Below are 20,516 nucleotides of genomic sequence, written 5' to 3' on the forward strand. Positions count from 1 at the left end.
GTAGACTTGCTAATGTACAACCATGTAAGGTGGCTGAGTGCAGGAAAGTGCATGGAACAATTTTTTGCCATAAGAAAGGAAATCCCTGCATTCCTCAACAAATACGTTTCATCTGACACAACTGAACTGGAAGAGAAGTTTAAGAATCCAGAATTCTTAAGACAGTTAGCTTTTATAACAGATCTGACTAATCATCTTAACATGTTAAACTTGAGTCTTTAAGAAAGAAACCAGACGGTTTCAGATTTGATCGGAATAATAAACGAATTCCGGAATAAGCTGAAGGTGTTTAAACGTGCTTTGGAAAAGAACAACCTGACACACTTCCCTAGCTGTCTGCAAATAGCAGAAGAATTCAACGGTGAGGAAAATATTGAGTTTTCATCCTGCATTTCACAAATTGAACAAGTTATTGATGAATTCAATACACGATTTTACAAGTCTCAAAAGCAGTGTACTACTTTATAATAACCTTCTTGGAGCCACCATTGATGATCAACCACCCAACTTACAGCTTGAGTTATGTGATCTTCAAGCAGACATGTTCCTAATCACCAGACAAGAAAAGGGACCTGAATTTTTCAAATTACTGTCAAAGGAGAAATTCCCAAACCTGCGAGATTTTGGACTGAAAATGACGTCAATGTTCGGAAGCACATATACATGTGAAACTGCCTTTTCCTCCATGAAATACATAAAAAACAAAAACAGAAGCAACCTTACCGATTCTTCCTTACGTCATCTTATGAGACTGTCTACAACTGAACTGGAGGTGGACATTTCTTCATTGGTGGATGAAGCCGATCGAACACAGTCCTCACACTAATTGAATACATATTTTTCGTTGCTTTTGCAATGTTTGTCTTGTTTATTGAAAAGTGTTATCAATAAATTTTCCGTTTATAAAAAAATGTAGTTGTTGAGCAATAAAAGAAATAATACTCTTTTTTGTTTTAATTATTTTTAAACCTCACTTTATTTTGTTATTACTTGTAACAAAATTATTATATGGCCCGCGACAACATCAAAGGTTTTAGTTTTGGCCTTTGAGGCATTGCAAGTTACCACCCCTGCTCTAGAAATAAACAAACCAAGGCACGATGAACGTTACGAGGATCACTCCCGAATCATAATGTACAATGTATATAAATTGTAAATCCCAAATCATGATTTATAACATAAATTATTTGGGATTGCTCCTCGTAACATTCATGTGACTTGGTTTGTTTATTTCCAGTGCATATTTATTGTAACTTTAGTATAACATACTTGAATTTAAATAAAAGATCATATTATTGATATTCCATTTTCTTTATTATTATAATAATGTTAATTCTAACCAAGAAATTTACTTGATATTATTTTTAATTTATTGTTGTACTAAAACTTCTTCTTTAACAATATCTTGTTCAGCTTCATCTTCTGTAAGATCTGCAGCTATCACATCATCTGTAAAAAAATAATATATAATATGTATAGTTTTCTTGAGAAAAATAATGCTAAACATGCTAACAATGCTAAACACTAATATCGATTTTCTACAAGTAGCCATCGCAGACTTGTCTGAGCAAAAATAAGCAACAGCAGCCATTTTTAAACAAATACAATTAATAAGACACTAAAGTTCTGCTTTGTTCTTTTTTTTTGTATAGGCATGCCCATGTCTGTTTTTTCAGTGTGCCTCCAGTAAGTTGTCGTTCCATCGTTTTCTTGGTCTTCCCTCTGATCTTCTTTCTATTGGGGAACCATCTCTCGTCGTCCTTACTACTATATCTGTTGTCGTTCGGCATATGTGCTCATTCCATTCCACTCTTCTGTTTCCTACCAAGTTATTAATATTCTCCACCATGCACTTCTTAAGATACTTTTACGAATTATATAAAATCTAGTGTTCGTTTTGTGTGAAAGCAGAATTACACAAGCAACCTGGATTTAGATAAAATATGGTCTAGGACCTAGAAACTAGAGAGGCAATATTTTGTATGCTTGTTCTCTTATAAAATAAAGTGTTCCGAAATAACGTTTATGTTTCATCGAATATGCGAAGACATTCGACCGAGTATGATGTAAGACTACGCTATAACATGGATAAAATACTTCCCTATACAGGGTGTCCATTTATGTTTTCCCCCATTTTAACTGCCTGTAACTTCTAAACGGCTCAAGATAGAAATATGCGGTTTTCGCTAAAATGTTTTATTTTAGTAAAAGTTTTGTCTGAATGGACTGAATTTTTTATATCGCTTTCAAATACGAAAAGAAAAATGGCGGATTTTTGAAAAAAAACGTTGTTGACTTTTTTTAATGAAACACCCAGTATATTTTTTTGTAAATTGAAAGAAAGGTTATTCACCTATCCAGCGATATAAAGTTTTTCAAAATCGGTTGTCAAATCACTGAGTAATTAATTTTTAAAATGAGAGGTGCAACGTGGATATCACATAATCTGTTACTCAGTTGGTACGGTATTACCTACGGAAACTAAGGGAAGCAATGCTTCTCCTGCTTCCATGGACCGTACGCCCCTGTATATGCCACTGTTTGATCTGTGAGTACAGTGCGGTCCCAGTATAGCTTGTAGTTGTCATTCTCACGCATACTCTCAAGGACATATTGATAATATGGGAGATGGTGCGTTTGCAGAAGTCTCAGCTTGATAGTTACCTCTTGATGAAGAATTTCTCCTACTGAGTCATGCCGTTCCTTGTATTCAGTTGCAGCTAATACCTGGCAGCTCCTGTTAGATGTTGGATAGTTTTTGGGCTTGACATCCATAGTAGCATTTCTTTATGATATATTTCAGGTACTTCTTGATTGGTATAACCTGATGCTGAATGGCTAGTAATGAACCGTCTGTTTCAGGGAACATATTTCCTAATGTCAACCAATAGTGCGACGCTGCATTGTCGACATAATCTTAGCTGACCTCATTGAGATGTCGCCCGTGCAGACATTTACACATCCAGGTGCGCATTTTTTTCGTCCTTAGTAAGGTTGTTTATGCGTATTTCTGGTTCCCTCCCCTGTTGTATCATCTACAGAGCAAATAGCGCGATGTAGAGTAGACGTCTCAGCCTACATCTGAAAATAAGTTCTTAACTTAGCACTCTGTTAATCTAATTGCTCACCTATATCCATAAGTCCTCTTCCTCCTAAATTCCGTGGTAATGTCGTTCCGTATCCAGATTTAGCCGTACGGCTCACACTCCCTCTAAGGGGAAAATTTACTCATCCCAGATACCTACGGCATCAAAAGGATTGAGCTCTGGTGGGACTCTTTCCGTGTTATCGAGCCCTAGGTGACTTGGTATGCAGGTGTATCTCCCAAAAATTTTCGTATACATCTGGCCGTTGCGAGTAGTACTGCTTTCTGCATGGTCTTATAAAGATGTTCATTAAGACCCAGCTTTTTTATGCTTTCGAGGAGGGTCTTCGGAATGACTCCAGTAGTAGACATAATAATCGGTATCGTCTGGGTACTTTGCATTCTCCATTGTCTCCGTATTTGAATTTCCAGATCTCTGTACTTGATTATACTAGATAATTGTTGTTAAGAATCGCCACATCAGTGAGGGTTGTTTGTCTCGTTAATTTATTGACTAATACGAGATCTGGTCTGTTATGCGCCACTGTTTGGTCTGTGAGCACAGTGCGGTCCCAGTATAGCTTGTAGTTGCCATCCTCAAGCATACTCTCAGGGACGTATCGATAATATGGGAGATGGTCGGTTTGGAGAAGTCCCAGCTTAATAGCTATCTCCTGATGAAGGATTTTTCCCACTGCGTCATGCCGTTCTTTGTACTCAGTTGCAGCAAATGCCTGGCAGCCCCCTATAAGATGTTGGATGGTATCCTGGGCTTGACATCCATATCGGCATCTGTCGTTTTGAACATGAGGGTCTTTGACGATATATTTCAGGTAATTTCTGGTTGGCATAACCTGATCCTGAATGGCCAGTAATGAACCCTCCGTTTCGGGGAACATCTTTCCTGATTGCAACCAGTAGTTCGACGGTATATTGTCGACATAATCTTGGCTGACCTCATTGGGATGTCGCCCGTGCAGAGGTTTACCCATCCAGGCGCGCACTTTTTCGTCTTTAGTAAGGTGGTTTATGCGCAGTTCTGCTTCCCTCAGTTTTATCGGTGTTGAGTCATCTACTGCGCAGATGTAGATTAGATGTTTTAGCCTGCATCTGAAAATAAGATCTTAAATTAGCAATTTGTTTGTCTAATTGCTCACCTATATCCATAAGTCCTCTTCCTCCTAAATTCCGTGGTAATGTCGTTCTTTCTACTGCACTTTTTGGATGGTGTTTTTGTGCCTTTGTGAGGTGCATTCTTACTTTTCGCTGAAGATTTTCTGTGTCCGTTTTTGTCCACTTAACAATGCCAAATGAATAGCTAAGCGCGGAACATGCGTAGGTGTTTAGTGCCTTAAACAAATTTCTACTATTAAGGTGTGAGCGAAGCAGCTGTGTTACTCTTCGTATAAACTCAGTAGTTATCTATGTTTTTATTTGTTTATGGTCAATTCTCCGCACTTGCTTTACTCCAAGATATTTATACATATCGTTTTCACCCATGGCCTCGATGTTCTGGCCATTTTGCATATCGAATCCTCCTGGCTGTACTTTTCCTCTGACTATATTTAAAATACGGCACTTGTCTAGTCCGAAGTGCATGCTAATATCATTGGAAAAAGTTTCTACAGTTTTTAGCATCTCATCGAGTTGGTTTCGAGTGGATGCCATTAACTTCAAATCATCCATATACAATAAATGATTAAGCTTCGCCACCACATTGTTGTTATTTTTGATGCTAAAACCTGCGTCTGTGGAGTTCAATAGCTGAGATAGTGGGTTCATAGCTAGACAGAACCACAGTGGACTCAACGAATCTCCTTGAAACAGGCCCCGGCTGATTGCGATATTTTCAGTTTCGATGTTATTTTCACCAGGTATTTGAAGGTGAATTCTAGTCTTCCACTCCGTCATTATATGCTCTAAAAAGGTCACTAATATTATCATCGACTTTATATATTCTCAAAATATCTATAAGCCATTCATGCGGCACTCAATCAAAGGCCTTCTTGTAATCAATGAAGGCAGTAAAAAGATTCCTCTTTTTGGAATATGCCTGGTTAGAAATGACTGAGTCGATGGTGAGTTGTTCTTTGCAACCCATGGAACCCTTAGCGCATCCTTTCTGTTGAGGCTCTATGATATTGTTCGAGTTTTCGATAGAACGCCTTTTCAGAGCTTTCAAAAAGAGCATTGTCGCTTTTGCGGTTGTTACTAACTTTGTACCTCCTTAGTCATCCTGAATAAACGGAGAGCTTTTGTTTTAATGTATCCAGACACTGATAGGCTGTGTTGTTTTCTGGATCATATCTTGAGTGTCTTGCGATAGTCAGCATTATTTCTTCAGCTTTTCTGATGACTTTTCTACTTGTCACACCTCGTATGTATTCTGTGACTATACCAATATCCCTACGTAATAATTCGATCTTTCTGAGCATTCTTTTTTCCCAGGGTGCAATTCTGTTATCAGTTCTTTCGTTATTAGTAACCCGTCGTGTTCTGATCTTAACGCCCATTACATTAGCAATTGCTGTTGCTGCACAGTAGATTAGCATATGCAGATACTCCAATGTGTGGGCTTCTACGACATAGTTGGGTAGGACTTCAGTGTTCACAATTTGTAACAGCGCACCTAGTTTCTTACAGGAGTTTATTCGTGGTAGCGGTGGTCTGCTAAGTGGGGTTGTTCCATTAAACTCTTGTGCGGCACGAGCCATTTCGTTTGCTAGACTATCGCGCAACTCGTTATTTTCCTGCTGTGTATTATCAGGTTGAGTTTCTGGCATGGGAATCTCAGGAGTTTGTTCATCGAGGATTTCATTAGGGACTTGATCTAAAACTTGTTCTTGGTTATTCATCTCCCGTTCGACTTCGCTTTTGATCGAATTGCGTCTAGTCTCTGGGATAGGGTTGTTCCTTATGATTACCCTGTATTGATCTGATACTCTTTGCTCCGATACTTGAATATCTGGGTACATCCTGCAAAATTCGGCATACAGCTGTTGTCGGTAGCCGACTGTTTCTTGACCGAGGTTTGTCACCTTGTAACAGAAGCGCAAAATGTTTTCATTAATGGACACAGTCCATTTCATGCGCTGCCTCGGTCGTCCCGCTTGAGTGAGCGCTGGCTGATGATCCAGCGCAACACCTTCGGCGGGTGGAGCTCTTGTTGTTGTTTGGCTCGCTTGTGGTTGTGGTTGTGGTTGGGCTGTAGCTGATTGTATGACAGGGGCCCGCCTCCTCAGCATCCTGCCACCGACGTCCCGCATGCTGTCACGTCCAGCGCCGGCTCCAGACGTGCCCTGGCGATCCCCAGGCAGCGATCCTAAACATAAACCATAATTCTCCATATTAATGGGTGTGCATTTTATACCTACTGCCAGGTGTCAGTTTTTGTTCCACGGCAAGTATCCCTGCTACTCTCTGGGTATTGGCGCTACGAATACCCAGAAAGCATCCCCATTCGCAGGGGGCCGCGCCTGATAGAAGAACTGACAAAAAACGCCCACAGGGAGTTATTATTATTATTATTATTAATTAATTAACTAACTATGGTCTTTTTTACTCTGTTCTTCTTTGTGTATAAATACGATATATACTTTTCTTATTACGATTGGGCTTCGTTTTTAATATATCTGAGGGTCGGTTTCACCAACCTCAAACAGTAGTTTATCCTATCATTAAAGTTATTCGACCATTAAACAGACATTGCTCCATTTTACTAACGCCAAATAAGATTTATTTTATTTATTTATCAAAAATTACTTACTCTTCGAGTAAATTGGCAAGTTAATCTGGCTGTAAATATTTAGAAGAAAGTAAATTCGCGAGTTTAACTTTAAATTATCAAAATTATATTGAAACAAAATACGTCAAGTAATCAAGTATAGTATTTTTACTACAAAAGCGATATTACGTAGGTCAAAATTTTTGACGTAAGAGAACTGTCAAAACATTAGAATGTGACTTTTCATTATTGCCATGTTTATAATAAATAATACGTAATATCGCTTTTGTAGTAAAAATATTATAATCAAGTCAAATCAAGTAAAATTAAACGTCTAATAAATTTATTTCGACGAACAGCCCTTCATTGATTTTTTCGTACAAATGTTGATTTAATTTAATTTGATATTATATTGCATACAATAAATAATTCATTAGTTTAATTTAGTGTGTTCCATTTATAATTTATATTATTATTATAAAGGATTGGACGGATTACAAAGAAATAATTACCTAAACGACCTAGAGTCTTCATCTGTTCAACATGTTCCTCGATTTTACTGTTGAAGTCAGCCATGGCCAGTTTGAACTGGTCGAAGGTTTCTATAAATTCTGCCAGTTGTTCTTTCTCGGCCAGTTGTTGTATTTGAGCTAAAAATAATTACATAGTATGATTTCTGTTACAAACTTTTTTCAATATTGTTATTGTGTAGGTTGAGCTGTATGGTCTCTGGATTGGCTATTGGTTATGTTCTTACATCATAAAACAAAAACATGTGCTTATAATACATAATAGGAAACATCGGGTCTCAGGCACCCCGAGTCAAAAATCTACATAGGAACATTTATTTTTATTTGCAGGCAAAATTTGTTTTTTTTTTTCAACGGAAATACTTAAGGCTATGGGTACATAACTCGCAAATATTTTACGTGTATCCCTACTTTTTCTGTCTTTACACGGCAAATTACATGTAGTAAAATTCACACTGGTATGGATATGTAAACATTACTAGAATGTCATTCTACTTGAAAATGTCATCATTCATTTAAAGAGATGGGTTTTGAATGTTCTTGGATAACTGATATTTTTATAATTGCAAATTATTAATTCAGTTAATAAATATGATAAATTTTTCACTAACTATGTATTCAGTGATTGTAGGTAATAATTTATTTGTACAACAAAGACTAATACTCAATCGAGAAAAGAGGAAAAGTGAAAGTGATTTTTTAATAATATATTGTTATGGAACGCTTATAATTTTGAACATCTTTAACAACAAAATACTTGGATCACAGAATATATTATCCTGATGTATTCTCTGCTTGGATCTTCCACAAATAATACACAATAAATAACTTTTTATTAAGTTCACGTCTTAAATCAATTATTTATCAAATACACTATACATCAATAATATTTAATCAATAACTCAACATATTCCCGATGCAATGTCAAATATTTAAAATTGTCACTGATTGTCAGTGTCTGACTGACAATATATGCTGACAATATTATATTCGGCTGAGTGCGTTGTAAGACAAAGATAGATTTGGAAAATATTACCACGGCATTGTGTTCATTTTTTTCGAATCCTGAAAAAACCAATAAATATTTTTGAAAAATTTAAACGCAGAATGAAAGACTAAATTATTACCGAGGGCCGAAAGTCCCTTAGAATAAATAAAAAGTTTATTTTGAATGATATATTTGAAATTAAAAATAACACTAAATTTTCTCTTAGTTTTTCACCCCTGTAACTTATTAAAATAAACATTATAGAAGTTCTCAGGGACTTTCGGCCCTCGCTAATAACGTAATCTTTCATTCTGCGTTTAAATTTTTCAAAAATACTTATTAGTTTTCTCAGGATTCGAAAAAAATGAATCCCCATTTGAATAGCATTGCAGCCGGAAATACGTACCGATCCTCTTAAATACTAACGATAGTTAAAAGTAAAATAAACAGCACGATTTTTAACATTCCTTATAAATTATTAACTTTGCTATACAGTAAGGTCTCTTTTTATGCGGATTTTTTAATGCGATTTTGAAGTTGTGCGGTTTGTATTTCATTCAAAAATTTCTATTATTAACAACTATGATAATAATCAAATGTAGGATAGAGAAAGCAAGAACTTCATTTTAAAAAATGTCAAAGTTTTTCAAATGTCATGATTTGTCGATACCCATAAAAGTCAGATTACTACGATGTTATATCTTTCCTATACTGTTGTACGGAGTTGAGTCGTGGACTCTCACAGACACCACCTTGAAGAAAATTGAGGCTTTTGAGATGTGGCTTTATCGTCGAATCCTGAAAATATCTTATACCGACCACATTACTAATGAGGGTGTTTTGCTGAGAATGCAAAAAGAAAAAGAGCTGTTAATCAAAATAAAAACAGCCAAAATCGAATACCTCGGTCACATCATGAGGAACAGTGAAAGATATGGACTGCTGCAACTAGTCTTACAAGGAAAAGTAGAGGGAAAGCGAGGACCAGGAAGGCGAAAGATTTCGTGGCTGAAAAATCTACGTACGTGGTTCAACACAACCACTACAAATCTTTTCAGAGCAGCAGTGTGCAAAGTACAGATTGCCATGATGGTCGCTAACATCCGAAACGGATAGGCACTACAAGAAGAAGAAGAAGATAATTAATATTAACTATTCACATCGCGATATCAGTAAAGTGAACGTTTGCAATTTGATTTGGGTATTCCACTTGTTAGATACATGATGTCGCTATGACATCATTCTGAGTTTCACATTGAAAGGTATAACTTGTACCTAGTTGTTTTGAAATTAAATTTTCTCCTAGCGGTGCTTTGTTCATTTTTATAAGTAACGAGATTTTAAATTTTGCTAATTTCAAGTTGCAGTATATGTAAAGCCGCGTCCTCACTGGTAAAAATTTACAACGAACCATATGTTCGCCGCAAATATTTTCATTCTCGAGGTAAAAATTGTGCTAATTTTAGACGCACACAACACACACGCTCCATCGGTTGTCGGTTTTTGAGCGAAGATAAAAGGATTTTCGTCGCATACGGTTTGGAGTGTGAAAGAACAATAAACAAATTTTCGATGGTCGAGCAGTTAAATTCGCGACGCAAATTTTTGCGACAAACCATAAGCTCAATACGGACGTAAAAATTTAACACTGAGGACGCGGCTTTATATGCAGCACATTTTGATTTCTAGATTGAAACGTTTAAAGCGAGTGTCGTCAAGTTTTACTTTTCATAAAAAGAGGTTTTTTCAACTCAATATCGAAGTCTATTTTTTTATTTCTTTTTTAAGATTTTGTTTGAAATTTTGGTGGACAAACGTTTTGATTTTATATGATTTTAGAAAATTACGGAACGTATCCCTCCTTTTTCAATGCAAGTAAAATTTTTTTAATGCGATTTTTTTTATATGCGCTTTTCTGTAGAACGTATCCACCGCATAAAACGAGACCTTACTGTATTCAAGAACTTTATTCTATTACAATTATTGAATTCTTTTCTACATACATTAATTGTACTATATGTTTTTCTCTCCCTATGCAGTAGGTCTGCTATATCTTTAGCAGACAACCCTGCAAAGTACCTAGCATATTAAGTATATTAAGTACTTCATCATCTATTTTGATTTATGATTGCTTCTGTGAATATTTCCAATGATATTTTCGTAAGCTTTATGAGTTTCTCATTTGGATTTTAAATCTGGTCTTATTAGTCTGTCAGTCTTATTAGCCTAATCTCAAATTTTTGCATGATATCTGTGAAGAGAAACTGTGCATCAATATCATTTTCCATATGCAAACGTAAAAAAAGTCAAGTCAGTCTTCTTGCAAAGCCTCTTTGATAACGGGTAAATCTAGAGACATGTGTCAGAGGATGACAATGGACTCGTATTGCATCAAAACGAAACCGTCTATTTTCATTTTGTTTCACACTATACTCGGTGCAGAGTACAAAATAATAGCGGTTTATATGGGAAACTGTTTGATGCAGTCGTAGAATAGATTCCGAGCATCTTCCGATGGCTTGGATAAGCCTTGGGTATACAGTTTATTTTAATCGTTATCGACATTTACTTCATCTTCAGAGGTCGCTAAACGCATACGTTGGTATAATATTTAAATATAGTCTAGGCGCCAGAGGGGTCACCGTGTCCTTTTCAATTCTGATGGACAAACTTAACGGTTTCTTATGGATTTTTGGCTGCTGATTACTAATTTCGAGGGTGGAATTAATTCCGAGTGGTCAAAAAATTGTTTATAAGCCTCTAGCTTATAAACTAACATAGATAAAAACAATATTTCAAATAAAATTTGTTGCTTAATAAAAACCAAAGAAAAGAACGTTTACTAAAGTTAAATTCAACAATTATAACTCAAGTTATTGTAAAATTAGTGCACAATATATTTGCAAACTGAAAAATAAGTATTTTTCGAAGTTTATCGATCCGTAACTCTGCTTCTACGCATGCACTTGAGCCTTATAAGGTCTCACTTTAAAGCTTAATTAATAGGCTTCCCAACAAAGTTTGTTAGATTACTTTATCTTCATTTGTTTTAAAGTTATACCCGTTTGAAATTATAATTTTTTTAAAAAAACTGTACATTAATTTGTTTATAAGGGTTTCAAGCAAATTTGAGCTATAAACATTTTTACTCTAATTAACAATAATGATAGTAGAACTCAAAAGGAACAATTTGAGCTTACGAAAATGTTGGTAAGTTTATTTTTGGCCAAGATGTCGATATTTTAATGGCGCGCTATGAGGCGCAAGATCGGCTCACAGTCAAGTAAGTATTTTTTGACGCTTTATCGATTGTAACTCGACTTCTACGCATTGAAATGAGCTTCTCATGGTCTCATTTTAAAGCTTAATTAATAGACTTCCAAACAAAGTTTTGCAAGATATACCACCAACATCAAACTGAATCCAATTGCATATAAAACGAGCATTTTATGTGGTGTACACACAATTAACGTGCCTTGAAGATACTGCAAAAGAACTTGATCCACTTGTATATGGATATCATATAGATAATGAAACTCTGAAGCCCCAAAAAGTTTTAATTTTAATGCCTTCAAGATCAGATTTAGTACCACCATGTGTCGGTAAAAATTGCTCTAAGAACATATGCAGATGTAAAAACGCTTAGAGTCCCTATATATCTCATGCAGATGTATGAAAGAAAATTCCTGTAAAAATAGTAACAATCAATAAAATCAACTTACATTTTAGTTGTATTTCTGAAATAGTAGTGTTTAATGGTTTTCTTCTCATTTAGTACAAAACATAGAAGACAAATTAAAAAGAATGGAAAGTGATACCAGGTAGAGTATGATGATTTACTTATAAAAATTATATGATAAAATTTTATTAGGATCTTCAAAAATTAAAAATGAAGATAGCGTTATATACAATATACATATACATAGAAATTATAATTTGCATCGAGAAGTAAACGCATGAAACTTTACGCTGTGAGCCAATCTTGCGCCTCATAGCGCGCCATTAAAATATCGACATATTGGCCAAAAATAATATTACGAATATTTTCTTAATCTTAAATTGTTGCTTTTGAGTTTTTCTACCATTATTGTTAATTAAAGTATAAATGTGTAGAGCTCAAATTTGCTTGAAACCCTTATAAACAAATTGATGTACAATATTTTTAAGAGAATTATAACTTCAAACAGACATAATTTTAAAATAAATAAAGACCAGGTAATTTAACAACTTGGAAGCCTATTAATTAAGCTTTAAAAAGAAACCATCTAGGGCTCATTTGCTTGTGTAGGAGCCGAGTTACGATCGATAAAGCTTCGAAAAATACTTATTTTGCAATTTGCAATTTGCATTGTGCACGAATTTTACAATATTTTAAGTTCTAATAGTTGGATTTAAGTTTAGTAAATGTTTTTTTCTTCGTTTTTTATTAAAGAACAAATTTTATTTGAAACATTTTTTTTATCTCTTTCAGTTTATGAGCCAGAGCCTTATAAACAATTGATAAACAATTAAATTGTTTATAATAATTTTTTGACCACCCGAATCGAAATCCACCCTCGAAATTCGTAATCAGCAGCCAAAAATCCATAAGAAACCGGTAAGTTTGTCCATCAGAATTGAAAAGGACACGGTGACCCCTCTGGCGCCTAGACTAATATATTTGACAACCAATCGGTGAGTTTTGGTTCAATTCAATATTCTTGCAAAGCCCGTTTGATAACGGGTAAACCTAGAAGCACGTGTCAGAAGATAGCACTCGAATTGAATCAAAACAAAACGGTTTAGTTTTATTAAAAAAAAATAGTGAAAAAAAATAGTGACTAAAAAAATACTCACCAAATGGTGCTGAAAAAGCTGCAATATCATCTGGGGTATCTGTAAAATTCATAGAGTGTACTGTATATACACTCTATGAAATTATGTTAAATAAACGTTTTTGGTTATTTCCAGAGGCGTACGACAGGGGACAGTGCATGGCTGACTCTTCCCAAACTCAACGCCACTGGCGGAATTGCCATCTTAGGGCCATTTTTCGATTCTTCAATACTCTCTATGTAAACAACATGATCTATACTTGTAATGATAAAGTCATAATTTTCGAGATATTTGAAGTTAAACATATATAACAGCACAGTTATTTTGATAAATGTATTGTGCCGTTTAATTGTTAATTTTAAAAACCTCAAAAAATAATGATTTTATCGTTAAAAATAAATAATATGCTCTTCAGTCTTAACGATAAAATCAATATTTTTCGAGATATTTGCAATTAAAAATAAATCGGCATTAAACACATTAACCAAAATAACTGTACCGTTACATGTTTAACTTCAAATATCCCGAAGACTAATGACTCTATCGTTATGAGTGAAAAGTATGTTATTTACATAGAGTATCAGAGAATAGAAAAATGGCGCTAAAATGGAAATTCCGCCAGTAGCATAGAACTTGGGAAGCTGATAATAGCCAGAAACGTGTATTTAACACAATTTCATAGCGTGTGTAGTATACTAAATTCGCTCTATCGAGATTCACTTTGACACTGAGGTTAGTAATTTTTTTTGGGAAGTTCAGTTGTCAGAAGTGACTGGAAATTACTACACAACCAACGCACCTGCTGATAGCCAATATTATTAATAGTAAACAGACATAAAAATAACATAAAGCTTACGCCAATCAATAATTATTTATTAACACCATTTTAGTGTATTGATAACAAATGAGAAAATTATTTATTGTACAAAATAAAAATATTTTGTAGAAACAAATTCCACAAAATTTTATGAGATTAAAAATAACATAAACCTTGCGCCAATCAATAATTTTTAATTTACACCATTATAATTTATTGATAACAAATGAGAAAATTATTTATTGTACAAAATAAAAATATTTTTATTTAAAATAAAAATATTTTCTAGAAATAAACTCCACAAAATTTTATGAGATTAGTAGACACTCCCACTATTTCTAATAATTCTTCTTTTTTAATGAAAAATTTAGTTGATTTTGGCAGTTAATAGTGTGAGGTAGGAATTTTTGTGTTATATGTTTCCTATTCCGAATGTGTCAAAGTGAATCTCGGTAGAGAGAATTCAGTATACCTACACTCTCTGCTAAGTATGAAAACGATACGTAGAATAGTTAAAAAACACTGAACCAAAAAGTGATTTTGCTTAAATCTTAAAATTTTGAGATCTAGAATTTACAACTCAGAGATTGGACATTCTTAATGATACAACTTGTATATATTGTAAATCCCAAATCATAATTTGAAAAGTTTATACATTGTAAAGCATGAGTCGGGAGTGCTTCTAGTAACATTTAACGTGTCTTGGTTTGTTTATTTCTAAGTGCATATTTATTGTGATTTTAGTTTACACGTATTATTATTAATATTCAAGAATCTTATTTTTATTTAATTTACTATACTGTTCAATTTACCTTGATTGTAGATAAAAATTGCTGGTTCAGATAAAACTGAAATAGACAAATACTGAAAATTAATTCAAGGATTATATTTGTGAAATTTTTAAAAACTTACCACATGATATTAAGCTCAGTATTAAACTACATACTATAATCTGCAATCAAAAAATCAACTGGTTACAATGGGAAAATTGAGGAGTTCATAATAAAATTGTAGTCTATATTTGATTCTATATGCAGAGTGACTTAAGGTGGGATCCAACGAAACGTGTCATGTCTCGAAAAAATTCAGAAAATATGTAATAGAAAAAGATAAAATTCAAATACGAATCAAAGCAACGTGAGATAGCGTTATTTCCCTCAAAATTTATGATTTATGATACCTATGCTAGAACTATTGATGGTCGGTGGGGATCGGCGCGAAGAGTGCCATCGTTTTTCGGTGAATGAACATGATTCAATGTAAGGCAGAAGCTGATTCCTCCTTCCTTACAGCTCCTTCGTACTAGACTAGGGACTGGTAAGGTTAGTGCCATGGTAATTTTACTGTGGAGTGAATTAACCAACTTACTAAAATTACTACCGCTAACGCTGGTGGTGTATTCTCGATACTCGAGGGGGCAAGCATCATTGGAATGGTCCGACCGAATTTATCAAAAAGTAAATATTTATTCAAAAAGTAAATATTTATTCATTATACCGTAACGAATTTCGCTTTTTAGGTTTTATCAAATACAAACAACATTGGATAGATTATAACTTCTTACTTACCATTAACTATTTATATGGAAAATAAGCCACAATTAAATTGAAAAAAATAATTCTATTAACGTTTCGACTCTATTTACTATGGAATTTAATTTAACTAATCTACCTCGTGATTTACCATGGATTCTCTAACACGAGAATTTTACTGTACTCGTTGCATTTGGTTGTCTTTTTAAAGACAGATCACATGCTATGATTTTTTTTGTGACGGATATTCTTGAGTTGGGGTTGATTTCATGTAATCGAATGAACTATCTTTCAGTAAAGTCGTCCCAGGAAAGTAACTCCTTAAATATTTGCAATATCATTTTAAAGTCTTCTACTTTAAAATTTATAATATATGTCTGAATTGTCAATATAAATGATTCACATTAAATAAATTATTAGAAGAATATTTTACTTAGCAACAACATTTTTGTTTAATTTAGTATTATTTTGTATTTTGACAACGACACCCGATTTGGGCGTCGAAACGTTAATAAAATTATTTTCTTTCAATTTAACTGTGGCTTATTTCTCATATAAATAGGTAATCATAAAAATGCCACAAGGAAATAGCTTCTTTAATTGTAAGAGTAATTGAAAATAGGAGATGAAGCAATACATGGAGAACTAGGTTTTTGAATCTGGAAACAGCGATTTTCAAAGCAATTCTTAAATAAATTATTTTTCCACCTACCGCTACCGAAAGTATACTCTCCTGACCTGATTGTAGGGAGCAAAGTCGTACTTTTCCTCCCTATGGAGTAAAAGTACTTTTACTTCCTAGGGAGTAAGAGTAAAAGTTACGTCATGGTATGTTATTGATGAAATAACTTATTGACGATCTATAAATCTATACAATATCCTATTATTTATTACGTGAGTATCTATACATTTTAACGTTTATTTATAGAACACCCTGTATTTTACAGAATAGTGAAAAACAGTAAATTGTTTTTGGCATTAACAATGTTTACATATATTTAATAATTTGACTTATATTTGACAGTTGAAAGTTATACTGTACCTACTTGTTAGTTTTAGAGCTCTAATAATTTTAGTTGTTAGTTACATCAATAAATTATTTAAAAATGAAAGAATTACTTGTTATTTGAGGAAGGTGGAAAAATTATATGTATAACATGGGAGTAAGGTGTCTTTTCCTCCGTTGAATGATTACTGCGCTCCCCTAAGCGTCGGGCAGTAAACTTCTTTCTCGGGAGGAAAAGTAGTACTTTGCTCCCTTGTTATACAAATAGCTATTATCTCAATAAAATAAGAAGTACGTGAATATAGGGACTAAAAAATAATAAATGGTAATAAAAGAATGTAAGCCAACAACAAACACAACTTACTTGTACCTACTACATTTGAAAGGAAAAACAAGATGAAAAATAAGAGGAATGACTGAAAATAAACAGTAAATATATAATCTAAGAAAGAATAAACATTTAGATCAAAAATAGATGGCAAGAAGAACTGGAATATAAAATATTATTCAAATATAATAGATAATTGCATTGGACAATCATCTATTCGAAGCATCAGAAAACTGAAGAGCCACCCTAATTTGTTTACGTTTACAGATTGGCTTACAAATGTAATATTACACGAAACAAATAATGAGAACAACAGAGATGAAAACCCTAAGATCCAAAAGAGGTATGACACTCAGAGTAATGATGCGAAACGAGAGAGCTAGGCGTTCAAGACGTAGTGAGATGGACAAGGGTACGACAACGAATGTGGAGATACCACGTAGATCAGATGGACCCTGAACGTATGGCGAAATGGGCGAAGACACAGAATCCAACACGAAGTGACCCATAGGAAGACCCAAAAACGATGGTACGAGACCTGAAACTCCGGATCGCAGCAAAGACTGTAACAGAAGAAACAAGACATAGTCCTATTAAAAGAAGAAGTGACTTCGAGGGGCCACGTAGATCGGATGGATCCTGAACGTATAACGAAGTGGGCGAAGACACAGATCAGACATAACATGTGTGCTCAAGTCGCAATTAATAATCAATCAATTCCAATGAAGAATCAAGTCAAATATTTGGGTCTTCATCTTCACAAAAATTAACGTGATAGGCGCATATTATTCCAGCAAAAATGCAATAACTAAATGCTATCAACAACCAACAAGAACAAATAAACTGGCTCGTTGATAAAAAATGCAAATAATGAAGACTAGACAATAAGCTAATAACATACAAAACTATACTAAAACACATCTGAACCTAAGGCATATATTTACAAGGATGTGCAAAATAAATACTATAATCTAAATTGTAAAAAAAATAAATTAAAAAAAAAGTATTTTGAGAAAATAAAGAGAAAGAAATCCTACGGATCTGCAAAAATAAAAAATAAATCATTTAAAATCGTTTTAAACTATAAAAAATATAAACAAAAAAATTAAAAATCGCTGTAACTTTTACCTTTTTCATTTTTATTGGAAAATGAATGCCTCTCAAATGCGTATTCAAAAGTCAACAAAGGCTATTTTGGAAAATGTGCAAATTTATTTTAAAATGTGTTGTTTTATTAGATATTTTTTGTTCTCTAAATTGCTTTTTTTTCTAATGCTGCTGCAATTAACTAATGAAAAATCCGTTAATTAGACACGTTTTGTATGACACGTTCTATGATGTTCTATGCAATTAGCTATAAACTATCTATAGTTTTAGAGTTATGGAATCACACATGTATTGTTGGCGTATCTAAATTTATGACACATCATACAAAGTGCAGTATAATAAACTTATACTGCAAGTTAAAGTATGTATATCTGTGCAGATTATTAAGGTTTTTGAAAAATTCAAAAAACACCTATATTGAAGAGCATGGGACTTGATGAGTCTTCCTATCGTATTCCGTTGCCTATGTCTATATAGTCTGGGCTGATTATCGGAGAATAGCCCATTTTTGGGAAAAGTTATTTACCAGCAATTTTATTGCTGGAATCGAATTACAAGATCCTATATATTAATAATATAGGTATGCAAAGTCCTCAGATAGTGTGCTACTTTTTTTATAAACAAAATGGTGCCCGAAAATCGTGTTTTTTTCAATTTTTGCTCTATAACTCCAAAGATTTTAACTTTACACCAAAAACACTCAAATAAAAATTCACCGCAATTAAATTCTGCATAGAGACTTGTTTTTTTCCGTTTTACTTCGACGAAAACTTTCCCCGGAAAAAGCTGGTTTTTCCAACATAATCTTTAATTTTCAACTAAACTTTTAGATAAGTAATTGTTAATCAATAATTAAATAATTTGGTAATGTAAAAGCACTTTTCGTATAGATTATAATTCCAGAAGTCAATGGAAATTGAGTGAACAGTTTAGCAACAATTGAATTGTTAATTAAAAATTTACGGTCGCTATAATAACGACAATAATTATGATGCATAAGAATAGCTATGATTTTTTTATAAAAAGACACTATACATATCTAATATACTTTACAGAATTGAAATTAGACTATTTAAGCGGCCTCAGGAATATTTTAAAATTTAAAGAATTTTTTGGCTTATAAACAAATAGAATATCTCGGGAAATATTAAACTAAATTAAATTGTAAAAACGGTATTCGAACAACAGTGGCAGGACGCCTCTTTTAAAAGAAAAAAACGTTTAAGTATGATGAGTAGTTCCTGAGATATAACCGGTCAAAGTTGACCGGAATTTACGGCAAAATTATAAACAATAGTATCATAATATTTAAACCATCACCTTTTTATTTTTGTCCTCTTTCTCCACACCAATTTTCATATCGTTAAAATACTCATAACATATATTATTATAATAAAAACTATCGCTAATACGTGTGAAAATTGCCAAAAATAGCAAAATTCCAATCAAAAATTAGGTTGGAGAAAATGTAACCCTCAAAGTTCAAAATCGGTATACGGTAAAAAAATGCATTTTGTCGGCTTCCCATGGAGCAATTTCCTTCATTCTTTTTTTGTTCCCAAGTAACTCAAGTAGAGCCATCGAACTAATGCATTATTAAATATCAAACTTGCTTTTGTTTTGTTATAATAAATTTATTTATTTATTATAACACAAAATTTTAATTTGTTTAAATTAAAATTGTTTAAATAATTATACAGCTTTCAAATGAGAATATTTATGTTTTTAACTTTAAAAGGTACACTTGTAGTAAGTTTATCTAAAAAAAGCTTACAACTGGGAAAAAATATGTAGTTTTCTGTTCTTATAAATAAATTAATCTATTATAACAAAACAATAATAATACGTTAGTTCGATGGCTCTACTCGAGTTATTAGGGAACAAAGAAAGAATGAACGAATTTGCTCTATAGGAAGCCGAGAAAATGCATTTTTTTAACGTATACCGATTTTGAACTTTGAGGGTTACATTTTCTCCAACTTAATTTTTGATTGGAATTTTGCTATTTTGGGCAATTTTCAAACGTATTATCGATATAATAATATATGTTATGAGTATTTTAAAAATATGAAAATTGGTGTGGAGAAATAGGACAAAAAAAGGTGATGGTGTGAAAATTATGATCCTATTGTTTATATATTTGCCGTAAATTCCGGTCAACTTTGACCGGTTGTATCTCAGGAACCACTCGTCATAATTAAACGTTTTTTCTCTTAGAAGAAGCGTCCTGCCACTGTTTTTCGAATACCGTTTTTACAATTTAATTTAGTTTAATATTTCCCGAGATATTATATTTATTTATAAGCCAAAAAATTGTTTATAATTTTAAGATATTCCTGAGACCGCTTAAATAGTCTAATTTTAATTCTGTAAAGTACCTTAAATAGGTATAGTGTCTTTTTATAAAAAAATCATAGTTATTTTGATGCATCGTAATTATTGTCGTTATTATAGTGACCGTAAATTTATAATTAACAATTCAATTGTTGCTAAACTGTTCATTCAATTTCTATCGGCTTCTGGAATTATAATCTATATATAAAGGGCTTTTACATTACCAAGTTATTTAATTATTTATTAACAA

General features: G+C 33.2%; 1 protein-coding gene across 3 annotated transcripts; it reads right to left on the minus strand.

Annotated features, from left to right (window-relative positions):
• Positions 1–1,292: 1,292 nt before the first annotated feature.
• Positions 1,293–18,162, minus strand: LOC126879876 (uncharacterized). 3 transcript variants are annotated; one of them, XM_050643190.1, is made up of 6 exons: positions 17,954–18,051; positions 14,872–14,911; positions 14,772–14,823; positions 13,164–13,236; positions 7,322–7,459; positions 1,293–1,449 (listed from the first exon to the last, which is right to left on the minus strand). In XM_050643190.1, exons 2-6 carry the CDS (start codon positions 14,874–14,876, stop codon positions 1,370–1,372), a joined length of 348 nt encoding a protein of 115 aa, XP_050499147.1. In that variant the 5' UTR covers positions 14,877–14,911; positions 17,954–18,051; the 3' UTR covers positions 1,293–1,369. The 3 variants fall into 3 exon arrangements, with proteins under 3 accessions (XP_050499147.1, XP_050499149.1, XP_050499148.1); XM_050643191.1 differs by having other exon boundaries at positions 1,300–1,449; positions 13,164–13,202; positions 14,772–14,807; positions 17,954–18,162; XM_050643192.1 differs by lacking the exon at positions 13,164–13,236 and having other exon boundaries at positions 14,772–14,807; positions 17,954–18,080.
• Between the last annotated feature and the right edge of the window lie 2,354 nt (positions 18,163–20,516).

This window comes from Diabrotica virgifera, chromosome 2 (assembly GCF_917563875.1).
Source record: "Diabrotica virgifera virgifera chromosome 2, PGI_DIABVI_V3a".
In the NCBI taxonomy this organism is placed as follows: Eukaryota; Metazoa; Arthropoda; class Insecta; order Coleoptera; family Chrysomelidae; genus Diabrotica; species Diabrotica virgifera.